The sequence below is a fragment of the Mizuhopecten yessoensis genome, unplaced genomic scaffold (assembly GCF_002113885.1).
Source record: "Mizuhopecten yessoensis strain PY_sf001 unplaced genomic scaffold, ASM211388v2 scaffold8111, whole genome shotgun sequence".
NCBI classification, from domain to species: Eukaryota; Metazoa; Mollusca; class Bivalvia; order Pectinida; family Pectinidae; genus Mizuhopecten; species Mizuhopecten yessoensis.
Genome location: NW_018407384.1, coordinates 638374 through 658534, shown reverse-complemented (window position 1 = coordinate 658534; position 20161 = coordinate 638374). Strand labels below are relative to the sequence as shown.

Here is a 20161-nt window from a genome sequence, read left to right as displayed (position 1 = left end):
GGGGGGGCGTCGGTCGGGCTGACCCTCAGGGCTACTCAGCCCTGGCAACTCCTATCAAAATATTCACATGTATGTATTTATATACTTATACTTGCAAGTAGTAAATATATAAATACATTATATAAAAAATATTGGCTGGAGAAATAAAAATGGAATATTTGGAAGAATGCTCTATTAGAAGAACGCTCTATGAGAATGCATTCGACTTTTATCTGGATTTTCATAATTGATCGCCCAATTGTAGTAAAGAGAGAAGTATGTTTATAAAACGACTACCCGTACACTCGGCATGCTGCTACAGTTGTGTCGGATACCCACTGCAGTGAATAATATAAATCCGCACTACCCCGAACTTGAAGTATAATGTCAATTTATCATAGCTTATTACACATACCTACTTCACATCAAGTTTATATTTATTGGACAAACATGAAATGGACATTTCATATCCACTAGTTTATTGAGCAAACATCATTGACAAAAAACGTAAGGATGGCAATAACATGGCCAGAGAAATAACAAATAACCGTCACCGTTAGATTTTATTTATTTATTGTGGATATATAAATGGAAAATAGGACAACTGATATTTTAGGGCAGGGTGGTGTTACCCCACTAGCCAGGTACAAGGCCCACAAGACGTGATTTAAATTTCCAATGTAATAAATTTTATTGCATCAGGTAACACGTAGTTAATGTAACATAACTAGCTCGCGAACTACCTACTTTTCATCAAGTTTATATATATATATATATACACATTGTAAAGTGATCCGCCTACAATATATCTCTTTCTGCTAGCTTCCTTTCTCAAATTAAATTTAGATTTCGAAAGTATCTATAATATCTTAAGTTTGAACTTTTTTTCGATTATGACCGATATTTTATTAATAAATTCAAAAAGGCAGATAATAATATCTTATTGAAAATTGGAAAATAATGTCGTTTTACCTGTGATTTCAAGTATTATGCAAATTATATCAAACTCAATCTTGCTCATTCGTCCACACCAGGTAAAGGACGACCATATCACAGGAAGACAAACAGACAAAACTAAAAATTCAGGAAGGAATAAAGCTGAATAATGAAAAAGGAATAAAAACGAGAGAGGTGTAGAAGAAAACACAGGGAAATGCTGTTGTATCTTGTTGTTCGAGACTGAACAGGAAACTGAATATCTGTTCTACTTGATATACTGTCCTCGTTCAGTTTCGAATGAAAACAGATTATTTTTTACGATGCAAGATTTTTACTTAAAGATAATTGAACATTACATAAATCGTGAGTTTCAGTTGATATTGATGAAAATGTCTTCTTAGAGATGTCGCCATATACCTGCCCGTGAAGCACAGACATGTGATCATTTGAAGATAGAATAACCTCCCTTGTTTCTGTGATCGCAGTATCAATGGAAACCTCACTCAGTAAAATCTCCAAGGATGTATCGTTTGTTGGAGTCCTTCACCTCTAGCCCTTCTCGTAAGATGTCATCATCCTTGGCATAGAGTTTGTCAAATCGGAAAACGCAGCCCAAATATTCCTGTTCAGTCCTCAACCTTGTAGCTGAATTCATAGTTTGTAAAGGCACCTTTCCTCTTTATGTCGCTTTACGATATATAATTTGAAACGTTTTAGGTAAACATTAGCATTCTTTTTAAATCTCAAGTACATCAATTTGGTATTTTTTTTAAAACATGTGCTTCCATACTTCTTCTTTTTATTATGTCTTACAATTAAGTTTAGTAAATGCTAACTTCGTTTTGAACACAAACAGCAATTGGTTTTTTTATACAAATGATACTAATACGGGTAGAGTTATTGTATCACACTTCTCTTTGACTTCTAAATCGTTTCTTTCACGTGCAACTAAAGCATTGTCAAAATCGGATTCACTTGTCATATTCAAATCGTGAGGATATGCATGTCAAATAAATGGGCTTTATATATTATTATTTTCATTCCAGTAGCTTTGAAAACACGAGTTTCACAAACCCAGCGGTATGTCACAAACGCCAAACCTGAAACGAAATGACGTCAAAGGTATGGTACACTCATGTGCGTCAACATCTGACGTGCCGTAATAATCCTGGCACACACTGAGCTTCCGATTTCATTATGACATTTCTCAGGGGTGTAGACAGCAATGGAATATCGAGTATGAGATATGGACTTACAAGTATATCAGTCGCCAAAACTACATCTGTAAGTGTTCCAAGACAAATTATACACGGATCACTATATACGTTTGCAATCCACGACGATGGTGTTACGAAGAGTGACACACATGTATGTTTCTTGATCAAACTTAACATGAACGCCGTGATGTATTATCCAATTTTACATGGTTAGTATACCATGAAAAGTATCAAAGTATCGGTAAGTCGCCAACGTGGTAGATCCGTGGAAATCAATTGTTACTCGAAAATGATGCCAAATACCTGTCCTTTATCAACGGCGGTACAGTTGTTCTTTGAGGCAGCGGTTTTAAAAGTAAATACTATGGTTTTACATGTAACACTTTCCATACCGTTTCGACCAGAGTATCCTTTTTTGCCATTTCCTAGACTTACTTTTAGCGTATAGTATGTAGAAGGTTTCACAGTAACAGGTTTATTGAACAGCACCTTGAAAGTTTTTTCATTTGGCAATAAGTTCACTGTCGTGTTAGTCTTTTGACAAAGCTCTATAATTTCTATGTGGACGTGGTATGTGGCACCTTCACATCCGAAGAGAATAAGGCCTACTATATCTACTGCTTCAGAAACCATAAACTGTAATATATCCGGTTCAGTAGACATCCAGCCTGAACCGTTTATATTGTCATCTTTGAATCTATAACATGTGTCCTGCATGTGGACGATCTTCCATGCGACCGTCGCCCGTTGTTTAGATTGAAATCGTGTCTTTGAGAAGTCACTGGTTATATACCCTCTCAATAACATGATTTGTTCTTCTGATGTAAAAAGTTCAGCATGCTTCTCGGAGATTGACACAAACTTCTCCTGACTTATCAGTGGAAACCTCAGTAAGTACAGGAGATCTCCCAGGACGTGTCGCCTATTGGAATCGTTCACCTCTATATCCTTATCGGTACATCTACGGTCAGCCCAAGACAGAACAGCAGTAAAGATGTCCTCTTCACTGGCTTTGAGATTGTCCGACCTGAGAACATCACCGAGACATTCATGGCCTAAATCTGAGAGAAGTTTTTCTTTCACTATTACATTACTGTGTTTTTCTATAAACTCCAGACAACTCTGACGTAAGTCCCGATTGTCAAACACATGGGCAGTCTCCATTATGGTACATACGTTTGCTGTGGACAAGTTGTCCGTCATAAACTGACTGCATTCATTGACCAGCCGTCCTACGTTGTATTTATTGGCTGTGTACATCAGAGCCGTGACGTTGTCAGCCGTTATAGTACACTTGTCCGTGTACAGATATCTACAATAAAAGAAGTTTAAAATATTTTACTGTATTCTAGTATAGATTTCAACCAAGAATACAGAATAAAATGGAACCTATCACGCATTGCAAGTCCCTATAATGGTTGAAATACTGTAAGCTGGTTTGGAGGTCTAAACTTCTGTAGTTTCTTCATGTCTAATCCCAGCATCGGGGACACCTTGTGTCGGACCAGTAAATGTAGATGTCAATTTAATTTACAGATTTCTTTTACCTCCCTACAACTCTTTGTAATCCCTAGTCTGCATGATATTTTATGTTTTATACACATACGCGAAATAAACATTCATTGAAGACCAGATTCACGTCCAAAGCGACAAATGCAGAAATCAATTGTGTATTATTAAGATTGAAAACAAATGTTTCTGTTTCTAATTTACGTTACAACAATATATCACACATGTTTTACTCACCGGAGAAAACATTTAAATGTGTCACTTTCCACGTCCGGAATCTCCACTGTACTGTCTTTCTACGCCAAGGGACCGAACAGCATGGCCCTGAATACCGAGCTCCTAATGGCCAGAACAAATTTGTGGGCGGGGACGACATCTGACCCCGCCTTTCCCAGCTTAAATGAGATGTCACAGTCCATTCCATTTGTCAGCATGTAGTCCATACTCTCCAGTAATGTCAGTTCGTCCTGCCAGTTAGATGCCATGGTGTTACACTTTCTGTAAATGAAAAAATAAGAATACATTCCAATATCCGCTTTTTTACCTATTAAAAGATAAAGGGTTTTCTCTCATTTCCCTGTGTGTTAGATAGAGCTGTCCAGGGTAAGAAAGGGGTGTTGGAAATTTCTTTCTCGCACCTCAGACAGAGATATCCCACGACATACCCCATGCTAGATTTTTCTATATCGTCCGATCTGTCTTGCACCTTTGCGTGACTTTTCGCGGAATTTTTACACTGTGATGCATTCATCCACGCGTTAACTGCTTGAAATTGATAATCTGCATTATAAATGTTCTGTTTTGTTGTTATATGTATAGTTTTTATGTTGTTAGATATCTTATGTTGTAGATAAAATATAATCTACACTGTGAAATACGTTGCCATCTATGTAGGAACGGACAGCATTTTTACGCGGAAGCATTCGAATGTAGCTTAAGAAGTGAAGAGGTCATTATCATTTAAGGCCCCAGATGGGATACTTGAAGTTTTTAGCAAAACAATATTTTTGATCGAACTAAACGGAGCGAGAGAAAAAATTAAATTACCTGTAACTGAGCAAGATCGGGTTATCTCAGTCGAGGTTTAAGTTTCTGTAACAAAATCCCAACCGAGGTGTAAGCCGAGGTTGGGATGTTACAGAATCTTAGCCCGATCTTGCTCAGTTACGAGTAATACATTTTATTAATCTTACATCCCATTTCACGTGACGTGACGTCACAATGGCTCAACAATGACGTGACGTCACGAATTTGGAACTCTCCGATGCCGCAATGCGGAAAAGGCGACGTGATGAATTTAAAAACCTTTTACGATATATTTACCGTACACATTAGAAAGAAGTGATTAATTTTCCTGCGCAAAAAAATTGTTTGCCAATTTGGGATATTCTAAATCCGGCTTGCTGATTCGTTTTTGTCTAAAAAGCTCTGGGGGGAATTGATATTTTCAAAATGGTGGCAAGTCCAAACGCATTTTCATGGTTTCTGAGCTTATTCTAGTGGTTGGAATGAGAGAAAAATACTCTTCCCTGCCCAAGGGTGTAGGATAGGAAAATTCCACCCCCAGGATTTTCAAAATTTGTCAAAAACCTCGGCAAAGCCTCGGGTTTTACCAAATTTGAAAACCGCTCGGGTGGAATTTCCCTATTCTACACCCCTGAGCATGAAAGAGTCTTATAGTATTTTGCTTATTGGGAGGTTTCTCTATAAGGGTCGTTTTACTTCCAAATGTAAGCATTTTTTTATTTGAAAGAGTGTAATATAAGAGAGGAAATTAGGATCGGGTAATCACTTACGGAGTTTACACACATCCCGTTACTCCAGGACATTTTTTGCTGCACATCAGGATTCACATGGTCTTTTTGACAAATAAATTATTTGGAAAGTTTTATTTTCTGAATGTTTTACGGTCTTAATCATCGCTTGATTTAAGGTTATTTTTTAGTGAGTTTATCGTCATTCAAAGTTTGTCCTCCTGTGTGTGATGTATTGGCCTAGGTACATGCTTGTTAATTCCCTTCCAAAAACAAACCACACCCACACCCTCCCCGTGTTAATGCATTTAATATTCAATAATGTACATACAAGTGCCCGGTCCTAATGACTTACAGCTTGTTCTATTGTTGGGAAATCTTCAACGTACAAAAATCACACAATTTTAATCTTTATTACAATATCTCTAAATTTATCAAACATCACTGAAATAAGAATAGTGTGTGTACTTTCTGTCTCCCAAACATTTTTAGGATGATTATTTTAATGAAGATATTTTTATCAGAAAAATTAAATTAAAAAACACATTTGTGAACGCTCAAGGTCATTTTGCCCAAGGGTCCCTATATTCAAGATACCCTAGTTCAAAATAGTTTATTGACTTTTCTTGCTCCTGAGACCTTGTATTAATGACTGAAAGAACAAAAATGGATGTTTGATACATCATCGCCATGACAGGCCCTAGTTAAGGACCGGTTCACGGTTATTTAGATCTTTGGTGACCTATAGACTGTCATAAATTTAATCGGAGGCCTTATGAGCGACATTTGACCTATATACTGTCCTAGATTTAGTCGGAGGTGTAAGGTGCCACATGTGACTTATCTACTGTCCTAGATTTAATCAGATGTCTTAGGTGCCACATGTGTTGTAGGGAAACGCTTATCCTTACTGAGCGCCTGGTCCAGACTCATATTATTTATTACCAAAGGCCCTTAGGCGTATAGGTACAAACATATATATATATATATATAAAACACAACGCATTGTCTCGGAATATAATTCGAATGGGCAGAGGAGTGGCATCACAGTGTGCTTAAAACACTGGTCAACAATGTACATATAACAACACTTAATTAACACATCACAGCTATGAAACACCACATTACATGAACCTATAATGGACGCCTCATTGATTCTAAATATGAATATTTTGCTAAACTGGATAAATCTCGAACATTATTTATACTAAGGAGTTGTAAAATTTTGAGAAATTATGAGTTTTCTCTAATAGAATTGTTTTATTAATCTGTTCCTTAGGTCGGTATAAAATGGACAAATCAAACTAGAATGGAAACCATCTTCTATATCGCTCAAATTATATCGAGTACAAATCCTGCGTACGACATGATAGTGTCTTCCCATTTCTACAATCTAGTATCCATGTGTTTATATTTCACCTCGCTCTCTAGGGGTGGGTGGGGTCATGATCGTTTCCTTGCTTCCCCTGTTCCTGTTGTGTTATTCATGTAACGCCTACAATTTCTATTCTGTCCTTGGGTTGACGCTATTGTATGTCCTCTTATGTGTGAAATGACACTGTGGTATAGTGCTATCCCGGTGTGTCTATCCTGTATGTTTCGTCTTTGTGTTGCCGTGATGTCCTTGTGTTTTGACGCTTTGTTGTATACGCTATGGTATATCCTTTTTTGTATCTCATGTCATAAGATATATTATCAAAATTGCATAGTAACTTATATCTACTGATATCGTACCAATGAAGAATATTAGTGGACACGTATAAAAGGTCTAAACGTAGAAGTTCTAATAATAGTGAATTAACCTAATTTCGTTTAGAAAGGTTTATCTGGTGAACAATATTGTGCAAGTTCACTATGCAAATTGAAGTTCGTTCAGAGAGACGTGCTCGTTTATAACCCTTTTCAGTATTTCTACTTTCGTTTCTGTTTGTATCAAACGTGTATCACGTGATTCATAATACAAATGACTGAAGTCTTATCTATTCCTTTAGCAGGACATTTGCGTGGAACGTCGTACATATGCAGAATTTTCTTTATGACATCAGATTTTTTCAGTTCGATAAACACTGTTCAAAAAGCCTCTCAAAACTACGTCATTCTCTTTTCTTTAAAACATATCGGTAGGTTTGTAAACATGTTATTGTGTATGCAGTACAACAGAGACGTACCGTGATCATAGGGACCCTGGCTGTTGTTAGTGTACTAATAGGGTCGCGAGTAAAGGGTTGTGATCACATGGATCCATTAAGACTAACCTTGTGTTCCTTGCTGTACCTGTACACTCCTTGTACTGTATAACGAAAACCTTACTCAACGTGCCAGGTTTTTCCTGTTTACCTACTACGTCTACTTTCGTTTTGAAAAGGTTGATTCATTGGACCGTGACTACAGGGGTCCTAACTGTTCTTGGTGTAATGATCAGGTTATGATAACAGGGATCCTTACTGTTGTCTGTGTACTGATAGGGTCGTTATAACAGATATCCTTACTGTTGTCTGTGTACTAATAGGGCCGTGATTACAGGGATCCTTACTGTTGCCTGTGTACTGATAGGGTCGGGATCACAGGGATCCTTACTGTTCTCTGTGTACTGATAGGGTCATGATTACAGGGATCCTTACTTTTGTCTGTATACTGATAGGGTCGTGATCGCAGGGATCCTTACTGTTGTCTATGTACTGATAGGGTCGTGATCGCAGGGATCCTTACTGTTGTCTGTGTACTGATAGGGTCGTGATTACAGGGATACTTACTGCTGTCTGTGTACTGATAGGGTCGTGATTACAGGGGTCCCTACTGTTGTCTGTGTACAGATAGGGTCATGATTACAGGGATCCTTACTTTTGTCTGTATACTGATAGGGTCGTGATCACAGGGATCCTAACTGTTGTCTGTGCACTGATAGGGTCGTGATCACAAGGATCCTTACTGTTGTCTGTGTACTGAGAGGGTCGTGATGACAGGATCCTTACTGTTGTCTGTGTACTGAGAGGGTCGTGATGACAGGATCCTTACTGTTGTCTGTGTACTGAGAGGGTCGTGATGACAGGATCCTTACTGTTGTCTGTGTACTGCTAGGGTCGTGATTACAGGATCCTTACTTTTGTCTGTGTACTGATAGGGTCGTTATCACAGGGATCCTTACTGTTGTCTGTCTACTGATAGGGTCGTGATCACAGGGATCCTGACTGTTGTCTGTGTACTGATAGGGCCGTGATTATAGGGATACTTACTGTTGTCTGTGTATTGATAGAGATACTTACTGCTGTCTGGGTACTGATAGGGTCGTGATTACAGGATCCTTACCGTTGCCTGTGTACTGATAGGGTCGTGATCACAAGGATCCTTACTGTTGTCTGTGTACTGCTAGGGTCGTGATTACAGGATCCTTACTGTTGGCTGTGTACTGATAGGGTCGTGATTACAAGATCCTTACTGTTGTCTGTGTACTGATCGGGTCGTGATCACAAGGATCCTTACTGTTGTCTGTGTACTGAGAGGGTCGTGATGACAGGATCCTTACTGTTGTCTGTGTACTGTGATAGGGCCGTGATTACAGGGATCCTGACTGTTGTCTGTGTACTGATAGGGCCGTGATTATAGGGATACTTACTGTTGTCTGTGTATTGATAGAGTCGTGATCACAGGGATCCCTACTGTTGTCTGTGTACTGATAGGGTCTTGATCACAGGGATCCTTACTGTTGTCTGGGTACTGATAGGGTCGTGATTACATGGATCCTTACTGTTGTCTGGGTACTATTAGGGTCGTGATAACAGGGATACTTACTGTTTTCTGTGTACTGATAGGGTCGTGATCACAAGGATCCTTACTGTTGTCTGTGTACTGCTAGGGTCGTGATTACAGGATCCTTACTGGTGTCTGTGTACTGATAGGGTCGTTATCACAGGGATCCTTACTGCTGTCTGGGTACTGATAGAGTCGTGATTACATGGATCCTTACTGTTGTCTGGGTACTATTAGGGTCGTGATAACAGGGATACTTACTGTTGTCTGTGTAGTGATAGGGTCGTGATCACAAGGATCCTTACTGTTGTCTGTGTACTGTGATAGGGCCGTGATTACAGGGATCCTGACTGTTGTCTGTGTACTGATAGGGCCGTGATCACAGTGATCCTTACTGTTGTCTGTGTAGTGATAGGGTCGTGATCACAAGGATCCTTACTGTTGTCTGTGTACTGTGATAGGGCCGTGATTACAGGGATCCTGACTGTTGTCTGTGTACTGATAGGGCCGTGATCACAGGGATACTTACTGTTGTATGTGTACTGATAGGGTCGTTATCACAGGGATCCTTACTGCTGTCTGGGTACTGATAGAGTCGTGATTACATGGATCCTTACTGTTGTTTGTGTACTGATAGGGTCGTGATCACAGAGATCATTACTGTTGTCTGTGTACTGATAGGGACGTGATTACAGAGATCCTTATTGTTGTCTGTGTACTGATAGGGCCGTGATTATAGGGATACTTACTGTTGTCTGTGTATTGATAGAGTCGTGATTACAGGGATCCTTTTTGTTGTCTGTGTAATGATAGAGTCGTGATTAATAGGGTCGTGATTACAGGGGTCCCTACTGTTGTCTGTGTACTGATAGGGTCATGATTACAGGGATCCTTACTGTTGTTTGTGTACTGATAGGGTCGTGATCACAGAGATCATTACTGTTGTCTGTGTACTGATAGGGACGTGATTACAGAGATCCTTATTGTTGTCTGTGTACTGATAGGGCCGTGATTACAGGGATCCTAACTGTTTTCTGTGTACTGATAGGGTCGTGATCACAGGTATCCTTACTGTTGTCTGTGTACTGATGGGTCGTGATCACAGGGATCCTTACTGTTGTCTGTCTACTGATAGGGTCGTGATCACAGGGATACTTACTGTTGTATGTGTACTGATAGGGTCGTTATCACAGGGATCCTAACTGTTGTCTGTGTACTGAGAGGGTCGTGATGACAGGATCCTTACTGTTGTCTGTGTACTGAGAGGGTCGTGATGACAGGATCCTTACTGTTGTCTGTGTACTGTGATAGGGCCGTGATTACAGGGATCCTGACTGTTGTCTGTGTACTGATAGGGCCGTGATCACAGTGATCCTTACTGTTGTCTGTGTAGTGATAGGGTCGTGATCACAAGGATCCTTACTGTTGTCTGTGTACTGCTAGGGTCGTGATTACAGGATCCTTACTTTTGTCTGTGTACTGATAGGGTCGTTATCACAGGGATCCTAACTGTTGTCTGTGTACTGAGAGGGTCGTGATGACAGGATCCTTACTGTTGTCTGTGTACTGCTAGGGTCGTGATTACAGGATCCTTACTGCTGTCTGTGTACTGATAGGGTCGTGGTTACAGGGGTCCCTACTGTTGTCTGTGTACAGATAGGGTCGTGATTACAGGGATCCTTACTGCTGTCTGTGTACTGATAGGGTCGTGGTTACAGGGGTCCCTACTGTTGTCTGTGTACTGATAGGGTCGTGATCACAGGGATCCTTACTGGTGTCTGTGTAATGATAGGGCCGTGATCACAGGTATCCTTACTGTTGTCTGTGTACTGATAGGGTCGTAATCACAGGGATCCTTACTGTTGTCTGTGTACTGATAGGGCCGTGATCACAGGGATCCTTACTGGTGTCTGTGTAATGATAGGGCCGTGATTACAGGGATCCTTACTGGTGTCTGTGTACTGATATTGCCGTGATCACAGGGATCCTTACTGTTGTCTGTGTACTGATAGGGCCCTGATTACAGGGATCCTTACTGGTGTCTGTGTACTGATATTGACGTGATCACAGGGATCCTTACTGTTGTTTGTGTACTGATAGGGCCGTGATCACAGGGATACTTACTGTTGTCTGTGTACTAATAGGGCCGTGATTACAGGGATCCTTTTTGTTGTCTGTGTACTGATCGGGTCGTGATCACAGGGATCTTTACTGTTGTCTGTGTACTTATAGGGCCGTGATCACAGGGATACTTACTGTTGTCTGTGTACTTATAGGGCCGTGATCACAGGGATCCTAACTGTTGTCTGTGTACTGAGAGGGCCGTGATTACAGGGATCCTTACTGTTGTCAGTGTACTGATAGAGTCCATACTGATGTCTGTTTTCTGATAGGGTCGTGATCACAGGGATCTTTACTGTTGTCTGTGTACTGATAGTGACGTGATCACAGGGATCCTTATTGTTGTCTGTGTACTGATAGGGTCGTGATCACAGGGATCTTTACTGTTGTCTGTGTACTGATAGGGCCGTGATTACAGGGATCCTTACTGTTGTCTGTGTACTGATAGGATCGTGATTAAAGGGATCCTTGCTGATGTCTGTCTACTGATAGGGTCATATTGGTGTACAGATAGGGATTGTCAAGTCAATTTGATATTGTTTTAGATTTAATAGAAGCACATCTAAAACATCAATGTATTTTTAATTCAAATTGTGTAAATGTAATAAAGATATCTTTGAATGTAAAAGAGGCGTTTCTTAAAGAAATAGATATCTGAATTCAAATAGAGATATCTATTAATTAATTATTGATATTAATATCGTTTAATTAACCCTAAATGAAACACAATTTATTTTATCTACTGCGCATGACCATACTGCCCTTTATCCTAACTTCTTTTAAACAATACATTAATCGTTAAATGAATAAAACTTTAAAAAGAGTTACAGATATCCCTGGGGACATTAAATACACATCCGTATACCTTCTATATGTACCATTCACAAATGTTTTAAACTATGTTTTGATGAAATCAGGCGATATTAAGTGATAATTTCAAAGTTTTTAACAATCCATCAAATCAAATGTTGTCCTTTTTCACTGAAATCTTGATGGAATACATCTAAAAATACATTCTCCGTACCGTGTATCTCTCGTTGTGGAGTTAAGCCTTCAACAGTAGAGTTAGGTCGTCACTACAGAACGAATCTAATCAAATAAATAAACTTCTTGTAGCCAAGCTTACAAGTCCAAATTTGTGCTTTTTATTTCATGTTATAAGTTATATTATCAAATTGCATAGTAACTTATATCTAAGTGCCTTGTGTTCACTTTGAATATTCTATTTGACACGCACATTACCTCTGACCCTGCCGACCACAAAGTATCGTGTAAATATTACCTCTGACCCTGTCGAACACAGAGTATCGTGTAAATATTAACTCTGAACCTGACGAACACAGAGTATCGTGTAAATATTAACTCTGAACCTCTAGAACACAGAGTATAGTGTAAATATTACCTCTGACCCTGTCAAAGACAGAGTATCGTGTAAATATTAACTCGGAACCTGACGAACACAGAGTATCGTGTAAATATTAACTCTGACCCTGTCGAACACATAATGTCGTGTAAATATTACCTCTGATTCAGTCAACACATAGTATCGTGTAAATATTACCTCTGATCCAGTCAACACATAGTATCGTGTAAATATTACCTCTGATCCTGTCGACACATAGTATCGTGTAAATATTACCTCTGATCCAGTCAACACATAGTATCGTGTAAATATTACCTCTGATCCAGTCAACACAAAGTATCGTGTAAATATTACCTCTGATTCAGTCAACACAGAGTATCGTGTAAATATTACCTCTGACCCTGTCGAACACAGAGTATCGTGTAAATATTAACTTTGACCCTGTCGAACACATAGTATCGTGTAAATATTACCTCTGATCCAGTCAACACATAATATCGTGTTAATATTACCTCTGAATCAGTCAACACATTGTATCGTGTAAATATTACCTCTGATCAAGTCAACACATAATCGCAATTTCTTGGATTCTGCTCTCGTGACATCTTGTAAATTCGCTTATGCATGATAAGATGATAATAACGTAAAAATGGCTTCAATTATGCACGCAGTGAGATAAGTAGCAGTAGGGAAAAGGCATCGCACGTCAATAGAATTTTAAATCTTTTGATATTCATATACTAAATGTATTACTAAAACATATACCTTCAATTTTAACCGCAGTTTTTTCCCCGACAGATTGCGGTGTGGTAACTTTAATATCCTACTTCTGTGATACTGTACCTCCCAACATACCTATCGTATTTCGTCTTACGGTACGGCTCCATTTAACAATGACGTCATGATAGTGTGATTGAATTTAGTTACTCTTTTAAAAGTAGCTTGTGTTGTTTGTAATTAAGGATACTTACTTCTCCTTTAAAACATTTTTTTTTTATAATATATCATGTTAAATAGATTTTAGTGTTTTAAGCCAATACCATCATTCAAAAAAGTCATGAAGTAAAAGAGTTCTGCAGTAGACACCAGCGTCACCAATGAGCGTTTCCGCTTTTTGCAAATATTAGAAATCAAAACGCACCATGGCTTAAGTCACAAATCTATGTTGACTTCTCAACAATTTTCATTGTTTTCATTTCAAATTTAATTGAATGACTATATTCTCATGGTTTTAGTTTATTCGTACTGTCCTGCACAAATCGTTTGGTCCTCACACTCGCTATAGTTTCAAAACCGCAAACAAACAAACAAATTTCAAATATTTAAAACTAATCAGCTGTAAACAGAAATGTAATATCGGACATGCATTCTGAGACTACGTCCAGAATACTTAAGAATTATTCATGTAAAAAGTTATCAGTTTTGGAACCGATCCGACGTGGGTCCTTCCGCCTTATGAGCCGATTAGACAAAGGTAATTAACAAGATCATTGATTTCAAAATGTATCCATAAAGAGGTGTTAGAATATCCTATGTTAAGCTGCATATCAATGAATACAGTGACATCAAGCTACATTTGTACAGGATTTGGTGGTGTCTCCATAGGCGCCCGTCTTCGTTTGACCTAAGCTGTTGGAGGATGTGAAACACTGAACAAATCAAAACATATCGGATTGTCCTGAAATAGATTACGATATATTATACTGTATTAGTTTCTATTAAACATGATACCGAATATCTGTCCAGTGGAAACATCTGTGCCATTTCCTGATTGACTTGATGTGGAAAATACAAATGAAATGTCTCCACACATTACACGTGATATTCCATTCTCACCAAAATACGTTCTGGGGCCGTTGCCGAGACAAACTTTCAGTGTATAGTTCTTATTAGGTTGGACCTCAACTGGTTTACTGAAGAGCACCTCAAATGTTTTCTCAGTTGATGTCGATACCACAGTTGTCTTGGTTATTTGACCGAGCTCTACAACTTCTATGTGGACATTGTATGCAGAACTTCCTTCAGTACACCCAAAGAGAACAAGTCCTGTAATGTCCACGGGTTCAGAAACCTTGAATGTCAACGCATCATGATCTCCCAAATAGTTCCATCCCGTTGTGTTGCGAATATGTTCATGTGTAAATCTATAGCATATATTCTGCGTTTTACATTCACTTCTCCTGTTTGATGAAAATGGCGATTTAGAAAAGTTGCCAGTTACGTAACCACGAAACATAGTCACCTGTTCCTGCAGAGATAACAGGCTCTCATTTGTTTCGGAGATTGACACAAACTTCTCTTGACTCATCAGTGGAAACCTCAGTAAGTATAGGAGATCTCCCAGGACGTGTCGCCTGTTGGAATCGTTCACTTCTAGATCCTTCTCGGTACATCTACGGTCAGCCCAGGACAGAACAGCAGTAAAGATGTCCTCTTCACTGACTTTGAGATTGTCCGACCTGAGAACATCACCGAGACATTCCTGGCCTAAATCTGAGAGAAGCTTTTCTTTCACTATTACATTACTGTGTTTTTCTATAAACTCCAGACAGCTCTGACGTAAGTCTTGATTATCAAACAAATAGGCAGTCTCCATTATGGTACATACGTTGGCTGTGGACAAGTTGTCCGTTATAAACTGACCACATTCCTTGACCAGCCGTCCTACATTGTATTTGTTGGCTGCGTACATCAGAGCCAGGACGTTGTCAGCCGTTATAGTACATGTGTCCGTGTACAGAAATCTACAATAAAAGTTTAAAATATTTACTCTATTCTTTAAAATTGTGTTGAGGTCATTTGGGTGAATGCTGTTTGCAGTTCTGTAGTATATAGTACTCATCCAAGTTTTCAAAAGAAAATATTTAGAACTTAACAAGCGTTTTAAGTCTCTATAATGGTTGAAATACTGTTAGCCGGTTAGGAGGTCTAGAATTTTGTAGTTTCTGCATGTCTTATCCAGCATCGGGGACACTTTGTGTCGGACCAGTAAATATAGAGGTCAATTTAGTTAACAGATATTTTTTTATCCAAGTACAACTACTTGTACTCCCTTACCTGCATGACATTTAATGTTTAATATGCAGGCGTGAAATAAAAATTCATTTAAGAGCAGATTCAAGACACTACAAGCCGCAAAATGTTCGTCCAATAAAATTTCGCCCTTGTGCATTCTATAAATAGTAAAACCTCCCGTGTAAAATGTGTTCACACCCTCAAGATTTCGTCTTAAAGAAAATCTAAATATTACAACAATATATTACAAATGTTTTACCCACCGGAGAAAACATTTAAATGTGTCACTCTCAACATCCGGAATTTCCACTGTACTGTCTTTCTCCGCCAACGGACCGAACAGCATAGGCCTGAACACCGAGCTCCTAATGGCCAGAACAAATTTGTGGGCGGGGACGATATCTGACCCCGCCTTTCCCAGCTTAAACGAGATGTCACAGTCCACTCCATTTGTCAGCATGTAGTCCATACTCTCCAGCAATGTCAGTTCGTCCTGCCAGTTAGACTTAGACGCCATGGTGTTACACTTTCTGTAGATAAAAAAAGAATACATTTCAATATTCTCTTTTATACCTATTAACAGGTAGGTCTCTCTATAAGGGACGTTTTGCATCCAACTGTAAGCATTTTTATAAGATGGAGTGTAATTTCAGAGAGAAAAGTAAGACAGGGTACTCACTTATGGAGTTTACATACCATTCCGTTACTCCAGAACTTTTGCTGCACATTGCCGAATGTTTTACGGTCTTTATCATTGCTTGATTTACCGTTATGATCATTTAGAGTGTGTATCATGATTTAAAGTTTGTCCTCCAGCGTGTGGTGCCACTGCCTGGGTGCCATGCTTGTCAATATAAAGGTATCCCGACAACCCACCACCCCCACCCCATCTCCGTGATACTTAGTTCATGAAGCTGTGGTTTAGTTTGTCATGTGTTGACGATATAGTACATATATATTTTTTGACATCTAATGTTATAAGTTATGTCATTTAATTCCATGGTAACTTATATCTTAGTGCCTTGTTCATTTTTATTTTTCTGATATTGTATAAAAATGAAAAATATGACACGAACAAAAGGTCAACAAGTAGAAGTTCTAATAAAGAACTACCTATTTTAAGCTTTATAAAAAATACTTCTTGAGCTTCCTTGTTTACACGTTGGGATGTATTAGTTTTAGAAAAATAAGAACTAAAAGACCCCAAATCAGAACATCGAATGAAACCCGTCATCTTGGTATTCACTCATAGTTATCGATAGGACTATTAAAGTGATATGTGAATTACGCAAATTTCGTTACGAAAGGTTTACGTGGTGAGCAATGTTATTCGTGTTCACTCTGCAACTTGAAATTCATTCAATGAGACGTGCTCGTTTATAACCCCTTTAAGTATTTCTACTTTCGTTTTGGAGTTCCGGTTTGAACATTGAACTTTGCTCACACCTGATCGCGTGATACACTACAACCCAGCTTGACACAGGTTATCACACAAATAATAAAAATGGCTGAATATATCTCCATTCCTTAAGCAGGACATTTGCATGGCCTGTATTCTTTATACACTTTTAAAAAAGGCATCTCAAAAATCTGCGCAAAAATGTATTTGCCAATATAGGATATGCTAAATCCGGCTTGCTGATTCGTTTTCGTCTAAAAAGCTCTAGGGGGGATTGATATTTTCAAAATGGTGGCCAGTCCAAACGCATTTTCATGGTTTCTGAGCTTATTCTAGTGGTTGGAATTAGAGAAAAATACTCTTTCATGCCCAAGGGTGTAGGATAGGGAAATTCCACCCTCGGGATTTACAAATTTGGCAAAACCCTCTGGTGGAATTTCCCTATCCTACACCCCTGAGCATGAAAGAGTCTTATAGTATTTTGAGTATTGGGAGGTTTCTCTATAAGGGTCGTTTTACTTCCACCTTTAGGCATTTTTATAGGATGGAGTGTAATATCAGAGAGGAAATTAGGATCGGGTAATCACTTATGGAGTTAACATATCATCCGGTTACTCCAAAACTTTTTTGTTGCACATCAGGATTCACATGGTCTTTTTGACAAATACATTACTTGAAAAGTTTTATTTTCTGAATGTTTTACGGACTTAATCATCGCTTGATTTAAGGTCATGTTTTAGTGTGTTTATCGTCATTCAAAGTTTGTCCTCCTGTGTGTGATGTAACCGCCTGGGTACATACTTGTTAATTCCCTCCCAACAACAAACCACACCCAGCCCCTCCCCGTGTTAATGCGTTTAATATTCAATAATGCTAATGACTTACAGCTGGTTTTATTGTTGGGAAATCTTCAACGTACACAAATCACACAATTTTAATCTTTATTACAATATCTCTAAATTTATTAAACATCACTGAAATATGAATAGTGTGTGTACTTTCTGTCTCCCACAAATTTTAAGGATGATTATTTTAATGAAGTTATTTTCATCAAAAAAACAAAATTAAAGCACATTTCTGAACGCTCAAGGCCATTTTGCCCAAGGGTCACTATATTCAAGATACCCTAGCTCAAAATAGTGTATTGACTGTTCTTGCCCCCGAGACCTTGTATTAATGACTGAAAGAACAAAAATGGATGTTTGACACATTATCGCCATGACATGTTTGACACATTTTCGCCATGACATGCCCTAGTTAAGGACCGGTTTACTGTTATTTAGGTCTTTGGTGACCTATAGACTGTCATAGATTTAATCGGAGGTCATAGGCGCCACATGTGTTGTAGTGAAACGCTTATCCTTACTGAGCGCCTGGTCCAGACTCAGATTCTGTATTTACCAAAGGGCCCTTAGGCTTATAGGTACATACATATATATAAATACTACACATTCTCTCGGAACATAATTTAAATGGACAGAGGAGTGGCATGACAGTGTGCTTATAAACTGGTCAACAATGTACATATAACAACACTTAATTAACACGTCACAGCTATGAAACATCACATTACATAAATCTATAATGGACGCCTCATTGATTCTAAATATGAAAATTTTGATAAACGGGATAAATTTCGAGCATTATTTATACTAAGGAGTTGTATAATTTTGAGAAATTGGGAGTTTTCTGTAATAGTATTGTTTTATTGTTCCTTAGATCGATATAAAATGGACAAATCAAAATAAAATAGAAATCAGCTTCTATATCTCTCAAATGATATTGAGTACAAATCCTGCGTACGACATTATAGTGTTTTCCAATTTCTACAATCTAGTAAACATGTGTTTATATTTCACCTCGCTCTCTAGGGGGGTTGGGGTCATGATCATTTCCTTGCTTCCCCTGTTCCTGGTGTGGTATTGATGTAATGCCTGAAATGTCTATTCTGTCCTTGTGTTGACGCTATTGTATGTCCTCTTATGTGTGAAATGACGCTGTGGTATATGCTATCCCGGTGTGTCTATCTTGTATGTTTCGTCCTTGTGTTGCCGTGATGTCCTTGTGTGTTGACGCTGTGGTGTATTTTGTCATGTGTTGACGCTACGATATATCCTTTTTTCTATTTCATGTCATAAGATATATTATTAAATTGCGTAGTAACTTATATCTATGTGACGTGTTCACTTTGAATCTACTGATATCGTACCAATGAAGAATATTAGTTGACAGATATAAAAGGTCTACACGTAGAAGTTCTAACAATAGTGAATTAAACTAATTTCGTTTAGAAAGGTTTATCTGGTGAACAATATTGTGCATGTTCACTCTGCAAAACGAAGTTCATTCAGAGAGACGTGCTCGTTTATAACCGTTTTCAGTATTTCTACTTTCGTTTCTGTTTGGAGTTCCGATTTGAACATTAACTTTAATCAAATGTGTATCATGTGATTCTTTACACAGCAACAGTACAATCCAGCTTGACCCACATAATACAAATGACTGAAGACTTTTTCATTCCTTTAGCAGGACATTTTCATGGAATGTCGTACATATTCAGAATTTTCTTTGTGACATCAGATCTTTTCAGTTCGATCAACACTGTTCAAAAAGCCTCTCCAATCTACGTCATTCTCTTTTCAATAAAACATATCGGTAGGTTTGTAAACATGTTCTTGTGTATGCAGCACAGCAGAGACGTATTTTTCTGATCACAAAATCTCAGTACCGTGATCATAGGGACCCTAACTGTTGTTGGTGTACTAATAGGGGCGTGAATAAAGGGTCGTGATCACATGAATCCATTAAGACTTACCTTGTATTCCTTGTTGTACCTGTACACTCCTTATACTTTATAACGAAAACCTTACTCAAGGTCAGGTTTTTCCTGTTTACCTACTACGTCTACTTTCGTTTTGTAAACGGTGAATTCATAGGACCGAGATTACAGGGGTGCTTACTGTTCTTGTAATGTAACTGTAATGATAAAGTCATGATAACGGGGATCCTTACAATTGTCATGACTCCATACTGATGTCTGTGTACTTATAGGGTCGTTATCACAGGGATCCTTACTGTTGTCGTTGTACTGATAGGGATACTTACTTCTCCTTTAAAA

At 38.5% G+C, this 20161-nt stretch overlaps 2 protein-coding genes across 2 annotated transcripts; both read right to left on the bottom strand.

Annotated features, from left to right (window-relative positions):
• Positions 1–604: 604 nt before the first annotated feature.
• Positions 605–4129, bottom strand: LOC110454940 (BTB/POZ domain-containing protein 6-like). The gene is made up of 3 exons (XM_021504760.1): positions 3977–4129; positions 3882–3940; positions 605–3447 (listed from the first exon to the last, which is right to left on the bottom strand). The coding sequence occupies exons 1-3, from the start codon at positions 4127–4129 to the stop codon at positions 2415–2417; spliced, it is 1245 nt and encodes a 414-aa protein (XP_021360435.1). The 3' UTR covers positions 605–2414.
• Positions 4130–13806: 9677 nt separating this feature from the next.
• Positions 13807–20032, bottom strand: LOC110454912 (BTB/POZ domain-containing protein 6-like). The gene is made up of 3 exons (XM_021504722.1): positions 19859–20032; positions 15908–16174; positions 13807–15373 (listed from the first exon to the last, which is right to left on the bottom strand). Exons 2-3 carry the CDS (start codon positions 16159–16161, stop codon positions 14338–14340), a joined length of 1290 nt encoding a protein of 429 aa, XP_021360397.1. The 5' UTR covers positions 16162–16174; positions 19859–20032; the 3' UTR covers positions 13807–14337.
• Between the last annotated feature and the right edge of the window lie 129 nt (positions 20033–20161).

Excerpts from the sequence above, each read along its gene's own strand:
- LOC110454940 (XM_021504760.1), bottom strand. The coding sequence starts at position 4,129 with ATGGCATCTAACTGGCAGGACGAACTGACATTACTGGAGAGTATGGAC. Across the intron at positions 3,941-3,976 it reads TTCTGGCCATTAGGAGCTCG|AAAGACAGTACAGTGGAGAT; the intron begins GTATTCAGGGCC and ends CCCTTGGCGTAG. Across the intron at positions 3,448-3,881 it reads ACATTTAAATGTTTTCTCCG|ATATCTGTACACGGACAAGT; the intron begins GTGAGTAAAACA and ends CTTTTATTGTAG.
- LOC110454912 (XM_021504722.1), bottom strand. The coding sequence starts at position 16,161 with ATGGCGTCTAAGTCTAACTGGCAGGACGAACTGACATTGCTGGAGAGT. Across the intron at positions 15,374-15,907 it reads ACATTTAAATGTTTTCTCCG|ATTTCTGTACACGGACACAT; the intron begins GTGGGTAAAACA and ends CTTTTATTGTAG.